The sequence below is a fragment of the Macrosteles quadrilineatus genome, unplaced genomic scaffold (genome assembly GCF_028750875.1).
Source record: "Macrosteles quadrilineatus isolate MER2022 unplaced genomic scaffold, UCM_ALF_1.0 Scaffold_9__3_contigs__length_116548681, whole genome shotgun sequence".
NCBI classification, from domain to species: Eukaryota; Metazoa; Arthropoda; class Insecta; order Hemiptera; family Cicadellidae; genus Macrosteles; species Macrosteles quadrilineatus.
In genome coordinates this window covers 1628488-1645306 of record NW_026542602.1, presented here as the reverse complement: position 1 = coordinate 1645306, position 16819 = coordinate 1628488, and the positions used below count along the sequence as shown (strand labels likewise).

The window sequence follows — 16819 nt, the reverse complement described above, 5'->3', positions numbered from 1 at the left end:
GTCATGACACTGTAGTTCAAATAAATGCATTTTTATATCAATGCAGGTTGTTTTTCATTTTTGTATTTAGTTTTAAAAACCGTACCAATAAAAAAATCACCCTTTAGGTATACCTATTGCATTATTTAATGTAATACATTTGTATCATACACCATACACACAATAAAACCTACGGGACAAGAAGAAAATAAAAATAGGAAAGAAATACCCGATGGCAGCTATAATAGAAGCTATGAATTATAGTTGTGGGAGTGGGAAGTGAGTGAAGCGACTGCAACAACACTGCAACGCCTATCAACGCAGTCCGTCGTCTTGATGCTTCAGTCTTCATCAGCCTGTCTGAAAATGGCAACATAGATTGTTCGTTGCCGAAGCTAATCATAGCAATAGCCACCTTAAAAGGTGGCCGTGAGCTAAGGGAGTAAGTTTGTTTAATCTATGATATTAACATTGACTTCGGACATAGTGTTATGTATCCCGTCACAGATTGCGCAAGTAAGTGTCTGAAACTTTATGTCCTACCTTTTTTTTGTTACTGAGGTATTTGACGTATCATACAAGATCGTATAGTGGCAGTGGAAACTGCTCACCGAAAAGTTTACTTTTTTTACTCAACGTGTGTGCCATCATTGAGTATGTTGTATCGTATGCGTATGTGCGTTGGTTGAGTACGTGCATACTCAATGGTGTCATGTACTGTACCATTTACTCTGTGCGTGTCTGTATGTGTACAGCGCTACAGGCCACACCTGTAGTCCAATTTTGATTAAATTTGGTATGTAGATACCTAGTAATCGTGGTAGGTACTAATCCATGGTATCTCCAGGCATTTTTTAAATTTTTTTAAATTTGCATAAAATAACGGAAAAATCAATTTTTTCGAAAATAGCCCGAACAATTTTGATAAAAATTTAGTAGGTATGATATAGTCTTTTAGATTCTGAACAAAATGGTACACATCCCATTAAGGATAGGTGGGAAACTGCTTTTATGACACAGGTGGCTAGCCTGTCCTGTATTGCTAGACTCCTGAATGGATCAGACTACACTAAAAAACACCTCTACTTAATTGGACACAGCACAGACCTGGGATTGTTTTATTTTTTGCGTCAATCGGTTATTTTTAGTTGAATGAATCGCCGAATCAATTTTAGTTTCCTGATGATGTGACAAACTAAATCACCGAATCGCTCGGTAAGACTAATTTAACCGAACCAGGATAAAATAACCGAATTAGTCTATTCAGCATCAATAATCGATTGATTCGGTTATTTTCATTCGGTGATTCCCACCACTACAAGTCACCAAATAGGTATGTGACATAAGCTAGGGCTCCCCCATTTCTGACATTCATATCTTTTTATGACCTGAACAGCATTGAAAGTAACAATGGAAATCAATTATAGTACACTGAAGTAACTAAAGAAAGATATATTTTATTTACAAGGAATTTTAACAAGTAAGTAAGTATTATTTTTATGAATAAGGTATAAGTACAGAAATAAAGAAGAAAAGTTACTGATAATTTTTTCAGGTTTTAGACAAAACTATAATAATTTTTATTTTATACATTAATATAACATAAGCTATGTATTATGAAAGAAGATACTACGGAAAAATAGACAGCTTACAAAATAGATGCTGAAAACTTGTTTTTTACTACAGAAACAAGAATGATTGCAATTAGTTTGTAAAAATGATTGTATAGCAAATGTGTTAAAATAAGTAACACGAATACATACTGAGGGTAGATTATTAAGAAAGTATATACAATTAATAAGAAATAAGAAACAATATAAACATAGCACCTTCCCCTTAGCCAACTAAAGTTATTGAATGGAGATTGTTTAAGTTATAAAATCAATTGCATTATAAAACAAAATAATCCATTGAGCACAAATAAATTAATATTTAACACTTGCAAAGGAAATAAAGGTACTCTAACAATATTCTTTTTACATAAAATTGTAGAGCCATTGGCGTCAAACGACAACCGAGTAGCAACAGGATCACTATTTCACTCTGTTTCTAGAACTCTATTCTAATGTGAACTTCACTTTCACTTTTGACTTTATACTTTATATTTCACTTTAAAATTTAACTTAATTCCACTGCAAGAAGTCAAATCACTGTGACAAAAAGTAAGTGTAGTAATGATCAAACTGTTGTTACTTGTTTATCGTTTAAAGACCCTGACTACAAAGTGTGGCTGTAGAAACTAATCAATGAAGATTACATGAAACTGTAGTAATGTACAGACTATGAACTACAAGTCAAAATCAATATTGTCTAAATTTTCATCTCCCTCTTGCAATGAAAACGGTTGCGAGTAATCACTCAGTGGTACTGAATTTTGCTGGGAACATTTTACGGACACTTCAGCTTTATCCTCGCTGTCTTCAACAGGTTCACTTTCACAGCTTTTACTGATTTCCAAGTCACAGTAAGTTGTAATATTAAAATCGTGATCACTTTCGCTTTCTTTTTCATCCAAGCTTAACTTATCTCCTTCACCTTTTGGTGTTGGAGATTTCACAGGAGTTTTTGCGGTGTTTGAATCTCTTTTGGCTGAAAACATGGACAATTTACTAAGAGTTTTGACACTTACTTTGACATTTTCAGTTCTAATTGGAGATATTTGAGGTTTTGAATTAATGCTGCTAGTGATATTATTTTCTTTTTTTCTATCAGGAGTTAACGCAGATATTTTTTCCGCATCAATACAATCGGAATTAGTTGGATCTGTGCTGATTCCATCCGATTCAACATCATGTTTGAATTTTTTGCCATTACTTGAAGGTTTGAACTCAAATTTTCTTTTCAAAAAAACATCTAGTTTGTCTCTAATGTTGTTTTTACTTGCTCCGTTCGCACATATCTCGTCAAATTTAGGATCTAAGATACTTTTCTCATGAGATTGCCTTTTACATATTTTGCTTTTGTGTTTTTCTTTTTCTTCGCCTTTTTTGTGTTCAACTACAATTTGTTTTGACTGAGCTTTTGATAAATCCGTTTCTTCGTTCTTTTCACTGTTATTGCTCATTACTAATGTATTTTCTGTTTTGTCTACCATAGCTTTTTCATGATAAGATATATTATTAGAGCTACGACTCCCTGTGGGTAAACTGTCTTTTGAAGTATCATTTAAAGCGGACGTTCCATTTCCTTCACTACTTTGTACTTTGATATTGTCAACTAAATCAAAAACATCATTATCTGACTCAGAATCAGATTGTGCAGCAGATTCTATGTTGAAGGCCGTTTGGTTTGGTATTTTATTCATTTTAGAAATTTCTTTGATCGATTTATTAGTAACTTTAGACTTGGAATTTGATGAACTTGTTTTCATACCACAGCTAGACTTAGCAGGAGTTTTCATTACTTTCTTTTTGTTTGCTTTTGATTCAGAGTTATTACTTTTACTTTTCTTTTTACTATTTTTAGTATCCTTAATGGGCGAAATTGTTATGTCCAAGAAATTTGAATCTAATGGGTCTGAGTCGCTGCTATCAGCTTCTTCTGTTTTACTTTTACTTTTTGAGACTTCTTTTTGCTTACGCTTATTTTTTTGTAACGCCTTTTTACCTGCTTTCAAATTTACATGCTGAGTTGCTTCAAATGCATTTCTTTCTCTTGCTCGTCTTATGCTTGCAAGGACTTCACTGAGTTTTTCAGAAACCTTTGATGAAGTTGGAAACACCAGTTTCTCAACATCATTGTGGACGTTTGAGCTTGACTTTTCGAACAATGTTACTTTTGTTTCAGGATTCAAAACTTCATTCAGGTCTTCATTTTCTGACAATTGACTATTTTCTTTCATGGTTTTAAAATGCAATTTAACATCTTTTCCTTTGGTTTTATGTAGAGGTGTTTTACTGCTTTTTCTCATTTCTTGTATTAAAACTCTTTCTGCCTCCAATAGATCGTAAAGCTGTAGCTTATTCAAGATTAGTTCGGCTGAAAAAACAAAAATGTAAGAAATAAAAGTATAAAATAGTAAAACTTAACATAAAATGGCACAAGACAATACTTGGGAGGTATAACTAAACATAAAGATGACTCTTTAGCACTAAAAGTGCAGTGAGGATAAATAAGCGTAGAAATACTGTATATTTCCAATGTCAAAAAAATAAATCATGTATGTATTGGTTGTTTTAATCCTTGAACTTTATATCCAACAACCTCACAATAAATTGGCTTCATAATCATCACAAGTGTGACTAAAGAATATGTATGACACAAAAAGACAACAATAAGAACAGCCATTCTCAAACCTTACACAGTATACAGGCTATAATTTTTAAACAGGTAAAAGAAACTTGATGACTTGATCTGCAGTAAAACATAGGGCAATGACCAATTTTTTGGGGATAATTGTTAGGATGGCAGGTGTATCTGAACCATAAATGAGGTCTTGGCACAAGAAAAACAAAAACTTTACAAAAATTGTGTATACAGTTTTTGTTTCTAAATCCAGCAGGTACTCTTTCTCATTCGGTAAGCCGGCTATTACAAAAGTTTCCTAGAGAACATGGTAGTTTTAAGCATCAACTACATCCTCAGTTGTAGTTTGGCGATGTGTTTGATGCTGAAAACAGCCATCAATTCTTATAACACCAGCCGCAGAAGCCTGCACATGAAGAAAAGTTTAGCTTAAGACGTAATGTTTTTACACACAACGTACCTTGGTGAGAGTACTCGTCTATTGGATCTGACGGGAAGCTGGTGTGTAGAATGTTTATTTCACTGATCAGAGCCGTACTCTGCATACTTGATTCCATCAGAGCCACAGTGACTACTGCATCCAACACGGTCACTTCTGAGCGGAACATCAGCTTGGCGTGAGCCTGGGATAGTCTGCCAAGAAATAACATCAGTTTATAACGGAACAGCTTCTTGATGAAATAGGATTTAAAAGTTTATTTTCACTGAGATTCAATCAATCAATCTTGTGCTGCATGATTACACTAACTACAAAAGTTTTGCAGCTGTTATGTTCTCATCCAAGTATCAGATCCTTACTCATTTACGTTTTCGACCTCATGAGTGACGTTGGGGTTATGAGGTCCAAAAAGTCAAACTGAATAGGCCTAGTTACTCAATTTCTAAGCTTTGAGGCACTACTAAGTGACATATTAAGGTCACTTTCCCAACCTTAATTTACAAACCTTCATCAGATTGATATTTCTCATTAACTTTACTGCCACCCTTTACATTTGAACGCCAAATTTGTAGATGAATATTTGCAGCCTAAAATTTCTTTCTTTCTAAAAAAAATTATATCTGTTTTGATTATACGTACAGTGAGTGATCAAGTGTCTCAATTGAAAGATTGCAATGAATTCGATCTTGATTTTCGATATAAACTAATCAATCAAAGTCCAGCGGATTAGATACACAAGAACTTTTGTTTTGACACATCTATAAGAAGTTATGTAAAATTTATTTATTTTTTATTCTTACCTCACTAGACTTTCCAACAGTCGTACAGTGGTGCGAGCTGTATTGCGGGCTGCCATCCGTCTTTGCTCCTGGTAATATCTGGAATAATAATATAATTGTCAATGCAAGTTTTTAGTTCTTTATCAAGGATCACTTGAAAATATATATTTTTAAATACTTTTACTGGAAAGGTTTTTTACTAAGGAACTCAATGGAGATTTTTCTATGTGCTGCGCTAATATAATTATATAGTTAGATATAGATGTTAAATCTATTTTACGTTAGACATTGAACTTTAAGGAAAAGTGTAACCTAAAATTCCTTGCCATGTCTATATGTGTTCAGTCTCGATATAACCCACTGGTAAATGTGCGCCACTCATAGCCATGCACAGTACTGCATAAAAAAGCGCATCACTAGGTTATAATGATATCTGCTTGAGTAGCAACTACTAGAGACAACCTGGAAGACGGCTAGCTTAGCTAGTTGATGATTTGACCGCCAGAGCCTAGGGACCATCCTATCTGCTCACACAAGCCTAGGTCGCCGGAATTTCACAGGGGGGCTTGTTATTTTCGAACCATCCAGCTCCGGGGGACATTTGCTTTAAATCTACTGATCACGATTAATAAGGTCATACTAGGTTTGGCATACTTGCCAAGTACTTTCAGATTCATGCACCACCTGTGAATATTGTTCATGTGCCTTACATAGCAATGCCACTCACAGAAACTCCAAAACGTCAAAACGTGAACAATCAACTTTGAAGGCTTATCAGTATCTACCGGGGCGCACACCAGGGTTTTAGGGATCACTGTGTGTACACGTGTGAATGTTGTGGGTGGTACACGTTAAGAGCTATGAAAAAATTGTCAGAGCGAATGTTTTAAGGAATCAAGCACTACCTACTCCGAAGTAAGGTATTATTGTAGTCAGACCTGCTGAGTATACGGTTGGCTCCTTCTCCCATACGAGGCTGCAGAGTTTTTATTACACTCAGGTAGGCCTGTAGCTTCTCCAAGGCCCACAAGGAGTTGGACTTGAGACAAGCTGGATCCTTCCCTTCCAGGATGAAACCGGACACTATCCTGTAACATAAGATCCACTGATGGAACAAGAAATGATTTTATGAAAGATCTAGTGACTATATTTATTTTGCTTACTTGTATTGACTATACAGTTATCTTTGAGGTTTACCTAGTGTAATTTAGTGTGCGTTTTAGGTACTTTTACCGTTTTACCCTTAAGGACTCAAAGTATTAAAAAAACTTTGTAAAAATTGTGTTTTTGAAAATGCCTGCAACTATCTAAATAACACCATCCCAAAGTTTGGTCATTGTAAGTGCAAAAGTGTAACATAATTATTGTACACTATCACAATCAAAAATCCATTTAGAAATGTGGTAAAAAATATTGACAGAAAACACTATATATACCTGTCCCAATCTGGATTACGACAATCGAGCAGTACAAGCACCAGGTCAAAGCGACTAAGCAGAGGACTGGCTATGGCAATGTTGACAGTCAGAGGTTGTGTCGGGTCATACTGTCCCTTGGGGTTAGTAGCGGCCAACACTGTACACCTCGTGTTCAGCTTACACACCAGTCCTGCCTAGAAAAGATACAGACTCATTATCTAGGCCAACTATAGTAGTAAGTGTTATGATTTATTATCTGAGCCACACTGTTCAAACAGCACTGATTCACCTCAGCCACACAGATTGTTCTAATAGCTCTGATTCGTTACCTCAGCCACACTGATTGTTCTAATAGCTCTGATTTGTTAGCTCAGGCACACTGATTGTTCTAATAGCTCTGATTTGTTAGCTCAGGCACACAGATTGTTCTAATAGATCTGATTCGTTACCTAAGCCAGACTGATTGTTCTAATAGCTCTGATTTGTTAGCTCAGGCACACTGATTGTTCTAATAGATCTGATTCGTTACCTTAGCTACACTGATAGTTTGTTGTTCCATCGCTTCGTGTATAGAAGTTCGATCATGTTCTCTGATAGAGTTGAACTCATCAATGCAACAAATCCCGCCATCTGACAACACTAATGCTCCTGCCTCCAACTGCCATTCACCATCTTCCTAGAAGACAAGTTCACTAAAAAATTGATTACATCCAAATCTCCACATTAAGAAGGACCTTTTTTACACATGGATAAGTTTAAAAAATAACTGAATGGAAAGCTCAGATTAAAATAGAATAAGAGTTAATGAAAACTAACCAACTACTTTTGCTATAGTACTGAAAAAATTTGCCAAGAGATTTGAAAACTCTATTAAATTTAAATTCTTAAACTGACAATAATGTTTCGTTTTAATATTTTAATTTAGCAGGTTTTATTCCTTCAAGTAGAGGGTTTTAATGAACAGTTGTGGTTTTATTATACCCATATGTTTGTAATGGAGTGTGCAATCAGTAAAGGCCACTGAAAAAAATTTAATGCAAATTTAAAATAAGTTGATACACAAGCCTACTACTGTAAAAGCCTACAACAAATTAGAAGAATTTTTAGGAGAATAAGAAAAAATAGGCCCTATACCGAGAATACCTTTTACGACCATGGCTGGAAATCCATAAGTGGGATTATCGCCATCGGAAGTATAAATATAAGTATACGTATCTACAGAGGATCAAGCAAGATACTCACTCTAACAGCTGTGACAGTGAGACCTGCGGAAGTAGATCCGATTCCCGTCGTGAGCACACTACGTGGGCACATTCTGGCGGCGAAATTGAGAATGTGAGACTTGCCGGTACCAGGATCTCCCACTAGTAACATGTGAGACTCTCCCCTCAGTCTAGAGCCCTCCTCTCCCTCCTGTCTGCCTACACCTCCAGCCAGTGCCAGGGCCACAGACAGCTTCACTAGGTACAGTCCATGCACCTGAAACAGCTTTTTCCCTCTTGCAACATGTGTAAACATACTTCTTAGAAAAACAAAAATAGTGTAAAAAACAACCTAATCAATATTCATATATATATTCATATCAATCAATCTTATCATATCATATCATATCAATGAATATTCATATAATTGATCAATATCCTGACTAATAAAATTTAAACCCTTCCTTCAACGAACCTGAGGACACATGGATGCCAGGATGAGATTCCTAGCTTGCAGAGGCCTGTGGGAGTTGTCTTGCCAGTAAGCCGCAAAGGCGTCTCTCACGTCCTGGGTGATAAGGACATTGGATCTTTGGTCGTTGCATACCTCCAGCTGATTGGCCGAGAGAACCATCTCGATGTCACATCGTGCTCCGAAGTTCAGTGGCTTCCACCGTCGCAACACTGTGCCGCTGAAACCAACTGATAATTAAATTACATCTCTGAGATGCACTTTGTAGAAACAAATTCTCCACTGTATGAACACTGTACCCAACATAATACGGTTCTGTAGCTCAAAAATAGAGCTGGTAAGTTAGACCAGGAGTAGGTAGGAAATAGTACTGGTTCTAAATATTAGAGACATGCAGGACACCAATTTTGACTTTGGGGCAGAATGTGATTAAATTATTTTGTTTCTTGAGTTTTTATACGGGTGAGCAAGATGAAACAACATAGCAGTAAGGTTAAATTGTAAAATTGTTGATAACAATTAAGGTGTACTTAAAGCAATTATAGTACAAACGAGTTGCATATTCAATGCAAAAGATTGAATGCCAAATTCACCAGATATCCATAGAGGTAGCAATTAGAATAACAAAATGAGATTTTAAAGTCATTAACTTTTGTCCAGGTCCTGGTCAATTAGTGCATAGTGATAAAAAAGTATACAAATCATGGGGTTTTAACCACATAACAACAAGACTTGTATATTTTTAGGATGCAACCCTAATTATCAAAGAAAATTATAACATTTAACTGATCGTTAACATTTACCACAACCACAGCAACATTTTACGTTGTCATTCCACAACCTTCACCGTTGTTATGAGATTGATTCAAAATGACTCTTGTCTTGTTATTTGTGAGACTCCCGCAGAACTACCTTATAAGTCAAGACCACACTGTCTTTCCCAAATAACTTGTACTGCAATGGTACCACACAGATCAGTTGGTACATACCATATCACTACATCGTCCCCAGGTTTGCAAGAGTCTACCAGGTCGTCCTCCAGCGTGACCCACATGGACCGAGGGATCGTCCCCATCCCCAGCTTGCCCACTTGCTCCTATCAAACAGACATGAGATAAAGTTGGACATTTATTGTTCGTCATGTTAAATTCAAGTCTTTTCAACTCCCTGGATGGACTAATTCCTTAACTTGCTCACAAACCCTGTACAATCTTGAAGAATTGTCCTCCGATCCATTAATTCCAGGCTGAAATTAACCACGGACTTGCATACGACAGCCTAAAATATTTTAAAGTATTTCAAATTTTGTATAGTAAAGTTTTGTAAGTAATATAATGGTTTAATTACCTTCAGTCTCCAGTTCAAAGTAAGTTGATTGCGACCTAGGTTTCAGCACGACGTTGTGCTATCATCAGGCTTCCAGTCGAAAATGTTCAGTCCATTGGACGTCGTTTAGTAAAAACTATATACACTTCACAAGACACAAACACATACACATTTACCGATCGGTACTTACAAGGGGAGAACGAGTACATTTTTGTCAAATCACCGGCCGCAACGAGTGACATCCAAGCCACAACTAGCTAGATAATTCTTGTGGTCTACCTGACCTTTGTCCTTTGTATTGTCTTGATCCTTGGTTAATAGGATGCGTCAGTGTCGCTTGGGTCTCGATTATTTTGTTGAAAATTAAATTGGAGCTGTGGTGGATTTGATCGTTCATTAAGTTGTCAGCATCTTGTTTTAATGACTTGTAGATGAGAAACTCTTCTAATGTATCTAATAAAAAGCCTTTTTTGCAATAGCTGAGAATGGTAACATTTTCGTCCAATTTCCCCGCTCTATGACCGACAACCCGGTTGAAAGAACACAAACCAAACCCCCGACTTATCCAACAAAAATCTACATTCGCCCAACACATGATCGAAAACGACCATAGAGCGGGGAAATTGGAGGAAAATGTTACCATTCTCAGCTATTGCAAAAAAGGCTTTTTATTATATACATTAGAAGAGTTTCTCATCTACAAGTCATTAAAACAAGATACTGACAACTTAATGAACGATCAAATCCACCACAGCTCCAATTTAATTTTCAACAAAATAATCGAGACCCAAGCGACACTAACGCATCCTATTATCCAAGGATCAAGACAATACAAAGGACAAAGGTCAGGTAGACCACAAGAATTATCTAGCTAGTTGTGGCTTGGATGTCACTCGTCGCGGCCGGTGATTTGACAAAAATGTACTCGTTCTCCCCTTGTAAATACCGATCGGTAAATGTGTATGTGTTTGTGTCTTGTGAACTGTATATAGTTTTTACTAAACGACGTCCAATGGACTGAACATTTTTGACTGGAAGCCTGATGATAGCACAACGTCGTGCTGAAACCTAGGTCGCAATCGACTTACTTTGAACTGGAGACTGAAGTTAATTAAACCATTATATTAGTTATAAACCAGTTCAGGGGCAATTCCACATCTTATGATGTCAAAACTATTTTTTAAGTAGCCTATTTTAGTCATAATGAAGCAATCTCCGAGAAACTTCAGTCAAAGATCAAGACAACAAGTACAAGTAAGTAATTAAGTATCATTTAATTGATGTATGTTAACCAATGTTAGCCACATTCAAGTGTATTGATTATTTAACAAGCTTTATCATATCACAAACTAAAAATTATTTTTGTTGTTTCATTTTCAAACAAAATGCATGTTACCCCTTCATAATTATTACCTGAATTTTTATTTCTTGATAGTCTTTGTAGCTGAAGTGGTCCATGGATTTCACTGCTGTTAAGGTGGTACTCTTGCAGCCTTCAGGGTTGCCACAACCGCTAGGCGCAGAAATCACGTAATACTTCTCGTAATCTGCCTGTGACATTCAGTTTATACATTTTTCCCCCGCTCCCTTCTAGCCTGTTGTTGTTTATCACATTACTTCAGATTATGTCTAGAGGATGCAGTATAAAAATTTAGATAAAATCCATTGGCAAGATTTGAAACGGGACCTCATGGACCGAAGTCTCTTATTCTCCAGAGCACTTATATAGGCCTAATCATATCTTAAAATTTTGTATATCTGATCCATAGGGACGATAGCTATAGCAGAGTATGTTCAATCTACGAGTATACAGATAACTTTTGTGTGATTCCCTTTTGACATCTGATATCCTTATCAATACAATGGTTCATTGAATTCTTTGCAATTACTCTTCAAAACAGCACTATCTAAAAGATAGGTCTATGTAGCCTAGGTTGAATTAAGCTGGTTGGCTCAGTAACAGTTGCACAGAGTTTAGGAATAATTTTGTACTTTTATTAGTTTCAACCAACCAATCTACCTATCAAACAATTTTTAATTCTATTGTGTAGTTACCCTGGATTACGTATGCACAAGGTAAAAAAAGTAAACACTATTTCCATATAGACTTCTTGGAAATAAAAAATTGTTATGTTAATGGTAATAGTAACTTTATCAGCTTAGTATTTGTAAATACAGTAGACTCTAGCTCATCCGGACTAATGTGGCGGAGGTTCGGTCCGGATTACGAAAAATCCAGACTTACAAGAATAGAGCAAATACAGTACTGCAGCCAATATAGCAGTTTTTTTTTTCAATTTTGTCCCAGGTCCAAAGTATTGATAGTATTGGAAAATGCAGTTCCACCAGTTATAAATTTTACTGCCGTGTTATCTGAGTTTTTTTATTATCCAAGGTAGTCTCGGTCCCGTTTAGCAGATTCCATCCTGAAAAAGTCAGAAGCTTTTTTATGACTCAAAACTAGATCCGCTGTCCTTGATAATTGGGCTTTAAATAAATTTTTTAGCTGTAAGAATCAACTGATCTAATTTAGTAACAAAACTAAGGCTCCTAATTCCATTCATTCTATATTTCACTTATATCTAGGTTTAAGTATGTCGCCTGGTGTCACTGTTTAGTTAATCGTTATGATAGTAAGTAACATTCAAGTACCTTAACATTAGTCTGATGTTTGCACTTGGCGCAGATGTAAGTCCGTTGAAACTCCAGCATCTTTGGAGCCGCTGTGCGGACGACAGTTCCCACCACTCGTAGGAAAGACCCGACGTCCTCCCCTTTGGGGAACACTGTCCTGTGAAGCTCCGGACAAACTGGCAGGGCTACCAACAATAGGAAAATAAACAGCAAACTGCCAGCAAAATATGACGAAACAATAGATGAATTTTGAGAAGTTTTAACCCATTGCGGACTTAAAGACTATGTATAGGTTGCCTTTTTTGTTAAAACAATTCTGTGAGTTAATTACATTGCCAGTACAACTTGCATGCCAAGCAAAGGGTGAAGTTTTGGCAGAGAGGTAGGGTTAGGCCTAGTTTGTGTTTTTAAACATTGCAGAATTAATGTTACAATGAAACTCTTAAAAATATGTTTGTAATTTTTTCTCATTTGAATTAAATATACTAGTATTTAAAATAGTACCGGTAGTTCTTAATTTGTATTAATACAATTCCTGTAGCGAGAATAGTTACAGATATATGTATTAGGTAATAGCAGATAAAACAACTAGGCTTATTCTTTACTTATTTTCAAGTAGGCATTTTGTGAAATTATAACAAAATAATAAATACCTGATATTAACATACTTTTTACACGCCAGTGGAACTTTATACGTTTTTTGTAAGAAAAACGTTCAAACACTGGTCTTGAGACTAGCTAACGTCAACTCGAATTACTTATTCTAATAGCTCTGTTGACAATAATGTAAACACACATAATAAAACTGTTGTACAGCATAGTTGGAGTCTAGTTCTATTTGTACTACGAAGATTATTTCAATACAAGTTCTTACCAGTCATCCTGGCGTGGACTTTGCTCTTGACAATGAGTGAGTCTTTGTCATCTTGCCGCTCCCTAAGTTCTGTTTGAGCTAAGACGAGCGCTCGGTCACAGATTGGCAACACAGTTGAAGGTCTGGATAGAATTCCATCCCCAAGTTCCGTGCTGGTCTCGAATAATGTGACAAAACTAGAGAGAAAATGTAGATTAAAATAACATAACGATAAGACATTTTTTGCAATAATTGAGTCTGATGGACCTTGGTCTTCCGAGTGATAATCAGGGTTTAACAGGTGAAAATACGGATTAACAAAAATTACCCTTGCCACAGCAAACCTGCAGAATAAGCGAATTTCCATTTGCCTGATTGGATTTACACCAAAATGTCACCTTAAAAATATCACATTTATTCCCTAAATAGAATTGGTTTAACAACTAGTACTTAGGTTGGTTTTTTATATTAATAGTTTAGTAAGAAATAAATTCATCTTCCAAATTTGATTAAAATATGTTCATAAACAAGCAAACTACAATTACTTATTCTCCATAAGAATAACAGAGGAATTTTTAAATTTACAATTTTTTAGAATTTTCTCCTCAACCATTACCTGCATATTTAACTTAATAACTTTGGTTTTTTAAGCTCCACAAAACAGTTATGCAAGAAATTGCTAAATTTTATGTTTTTAGGGTCAAAAATGGGAAAAAACTAATTTTTACCCCATAAAACCCCCGTTTCCATGGGTAGTCAGATCATGCTGGTTCTCGAACTTGTTCAAATAAATGTAGGTTTACACGTTTATACCAAATTTCATCAAAATCGGATCAATTTTGCTTGAGTTATCGTGCAAGAAAAAGGAAATAGTAAATCGGTCCCGAGTCCAGGTCTTACCATGAGTTACTACGGTAATAGCTTTTTCCCTATAGGCTATGGGAAACTCACTAAAAAACAAATAAGTTACAAAGGTCATTTAGATGGCATAGCGAGGTTACGGTATAACTTACAGAAAATATGTAAACACAAGATATAATATAGCCAAACAAAATAGTTGAATGTGCCAACCTTAGTCAACCACAAAACTGTACTCCTACAAGACCTACTGAATTACGCAATTAATAAAACATTAACACAGCTTAACTTACTTCACCGTGACTGACACATGCCGGGTATCATCTTTGATTTTCATAATCCTTAACAATTCCTCTTCATGATGGTTTAAGGCGTAGTTCTTGAACAGCTCTGGAAAAATATAGGCTAAATAATTGCATATATTCAGGCATGTCTTGAGTACACTAAACCAATCGTACTTGTATTCCTCTTGGACCAGAAATGGAATGCTTAACTTATTCTGCTAGCCTACATCAGATATAGGGATCTTAAATGACATTCAAACGTTCTAAGTCTAAAAACGTCCTTATTCGTGGTCTTTAAAACTCCTCGCCTGGTTCTGATTACTTTCGATATTAATAACTTAGTAAATGGCAAATAAAAGTACAAATTTTTGTTTGACAGGTATTGTCAGTCACCTTACTTTAACCCACTGAAATTCAGTACTAATACTAGCCTGTGCCTAAGTCTGTAAAGGATGGTATAAAACTCAACTAGCCTAGCCTAGAATTTGTATAGGCTACAGTAGTCTATACTAACTTTTAAAATCACCAGAAGATGTAGCTGTCATTTTAATAAGTTCAAAAGTTACTGTTTGGTTAAAATTCCACCATAAGACAACACTGGATTGGATAGCAGTAGTAGCAGGATCCTAGATCCTACTTCAGCTACAAGTATGTTATCACAAAGGTATGGGTATACCTAAAAGATCAACCAATAACATTAATTTTGCCGAGTTCAACTAAAAAACTTGTTTGTAAGTTACTTTAACAAACATTATCAAAAAAGTATCAAATTGGTAACAAAATAACCTCTAGTCTGAATCTTAATATCAGTTTGACATTTAGAAAACCAAAAAACAAAAAACCATCAACAACAAATTGTTTTGATTGACTTCGACTTCTCAGTCCAAACTCCCGCCAATTTTTTTTTCTTTCTGGTTTTGTTGCCGTAAAAGTATACTTGCATGAGGTCTTACAGAAAACTTAACTAAACTAACGATTATAAAGGATTAAGACTTATACGATTATAATCCTTACGAGCTAATAACTATCATAAAAGTCCCTCATATTATTATTATACAACCTCGGCATAACCAACTCCTGGGGATATATCGTACTTGTTTCCTGTCTGGGGCTGGGGCAAAAAGGCCGAGTGTGTTCGGTAAACCGAAAGGGCGATCACAGGTGTTGCCGAAATCGCGGTGGACAATCACAGCTGTTGACGAAACACGAAACTACAAGATTTGTTCACGGTTAGTGCCGCAATCACGTTTGACGATTGACGTCAACGAGACTGAAGACATGCTCTCTGCGAAGTGATGTTACATCAACAACTTACCATTGACAATACATCTCCTAAAAATATAGATATATAAAATGAAAAAAATGAAGAGAATATACACGGTATCATATGGCCAGCTAATAGTCTCATGAATTGCCATTTCATTTCTTGAGGCTGGCTTTTTTTCTCTTTCTTTCAGGCACATGTTGTCTATGGTACTCGGCTCTGGGGTCACTCCCCACATGCTATGAAAGTGTTGTTACTTCAGAAAAGAGCGATTCGAGTCATGTGTCAGCCTCATAGAGCATTACAAACCTGTATTTAGAGAACTTCGGATCAAGACTGTAGTCAATGTGTACATATATCAATGTTTGATAGCAATTAATTAAAGATATGGAGGCTGATATTGTATATAATTAGGATGTTCACTCTTACATGACCAGAAATCGCTCAAATGTACAAGTAGTAATAGATTAAGTAAATCCCAAAACTGTTTTCCTGTTACAGGTATAAGCTTTTCAATGCCCTCCCTGGTATTGTCCGTTCCCAACTTAAATACTTAATAAGTCATGTACGTCTACTGAAAGGTATGTTTGTTTGACAATTATATTTTGCATGGTTTGCTGTGTGAAGTTTTGACAGAAGTAGTGTTGTTTGGTTTACAGTGGATTATTTTATATGTTTTATTCTTTTTCAGGAAAAGACTGAAATATTATTTTTAGTTCAATAACTTAATGGCCGAAATAAATCTTAAATTTCGAATCTACAATACCGAATATTTAAATTTTCGTACGAGTATGTTTGTATGTACACTGTATGCAATGGTTTTTTGTTCAGCATTTTGTTTGAAACATAATAATGTATTTTTTATGGTTTCCATTACTTAAAACAGTGCATGAAAAGACTGATAAAAATGAAAACTGTGATAGGAAAAAAATTCTAATTTATATTTTCAGTATAACACAAATAGATTTTATAATCAACGTTTCGAAAAGGTCTGTCGGTCTGTGTCGCTCGAGTCTGTCCTAAGTTATTGCGTATTGCGTGAATCTGCTATTCTGCTTCTAGTCTA

The 16819-nt window shown here is 35.7% G+C and overlaps 1 protein-coding gene across 1 annotated transcript; it reads right to left on the bottom strand.

Moving 5' to 3' along the window:
- Positions 1-689: 689 nt before the first annotated feature.
- LOC129002231 (DNA helicase MCM9-like) lies at positions 690-15091 on the bottom strand. Its single transcript, XM_054429882.1, has 15 exons — positions 15004-15091; positions 14499-14595; positions 13369-13544; positions 12513-12679; positions 11274-11411; positions 9524-9630; positions 8538-8754; positions 8103-8339; positions 7390-7536; positions 6879-7054; positions 6381-6530; positions 5464-5541; positions 4685-4857; positions 2372-2568; positions 690-749 (listed from the first exon to the last, which is right to left on the bottom strand). The coding sequence occupies exons 1-15, from the start codon at positions 15032-15034 to the stop codon at positions 690-692; spliced, it is 2151 nt and encodes a 716-aa protein (XP_054285857.1). The 5' UTR covers positions 15035-15091.
- Between the last annotated feature and the right edge of the window lie 1728 nt (positions 15092-16819).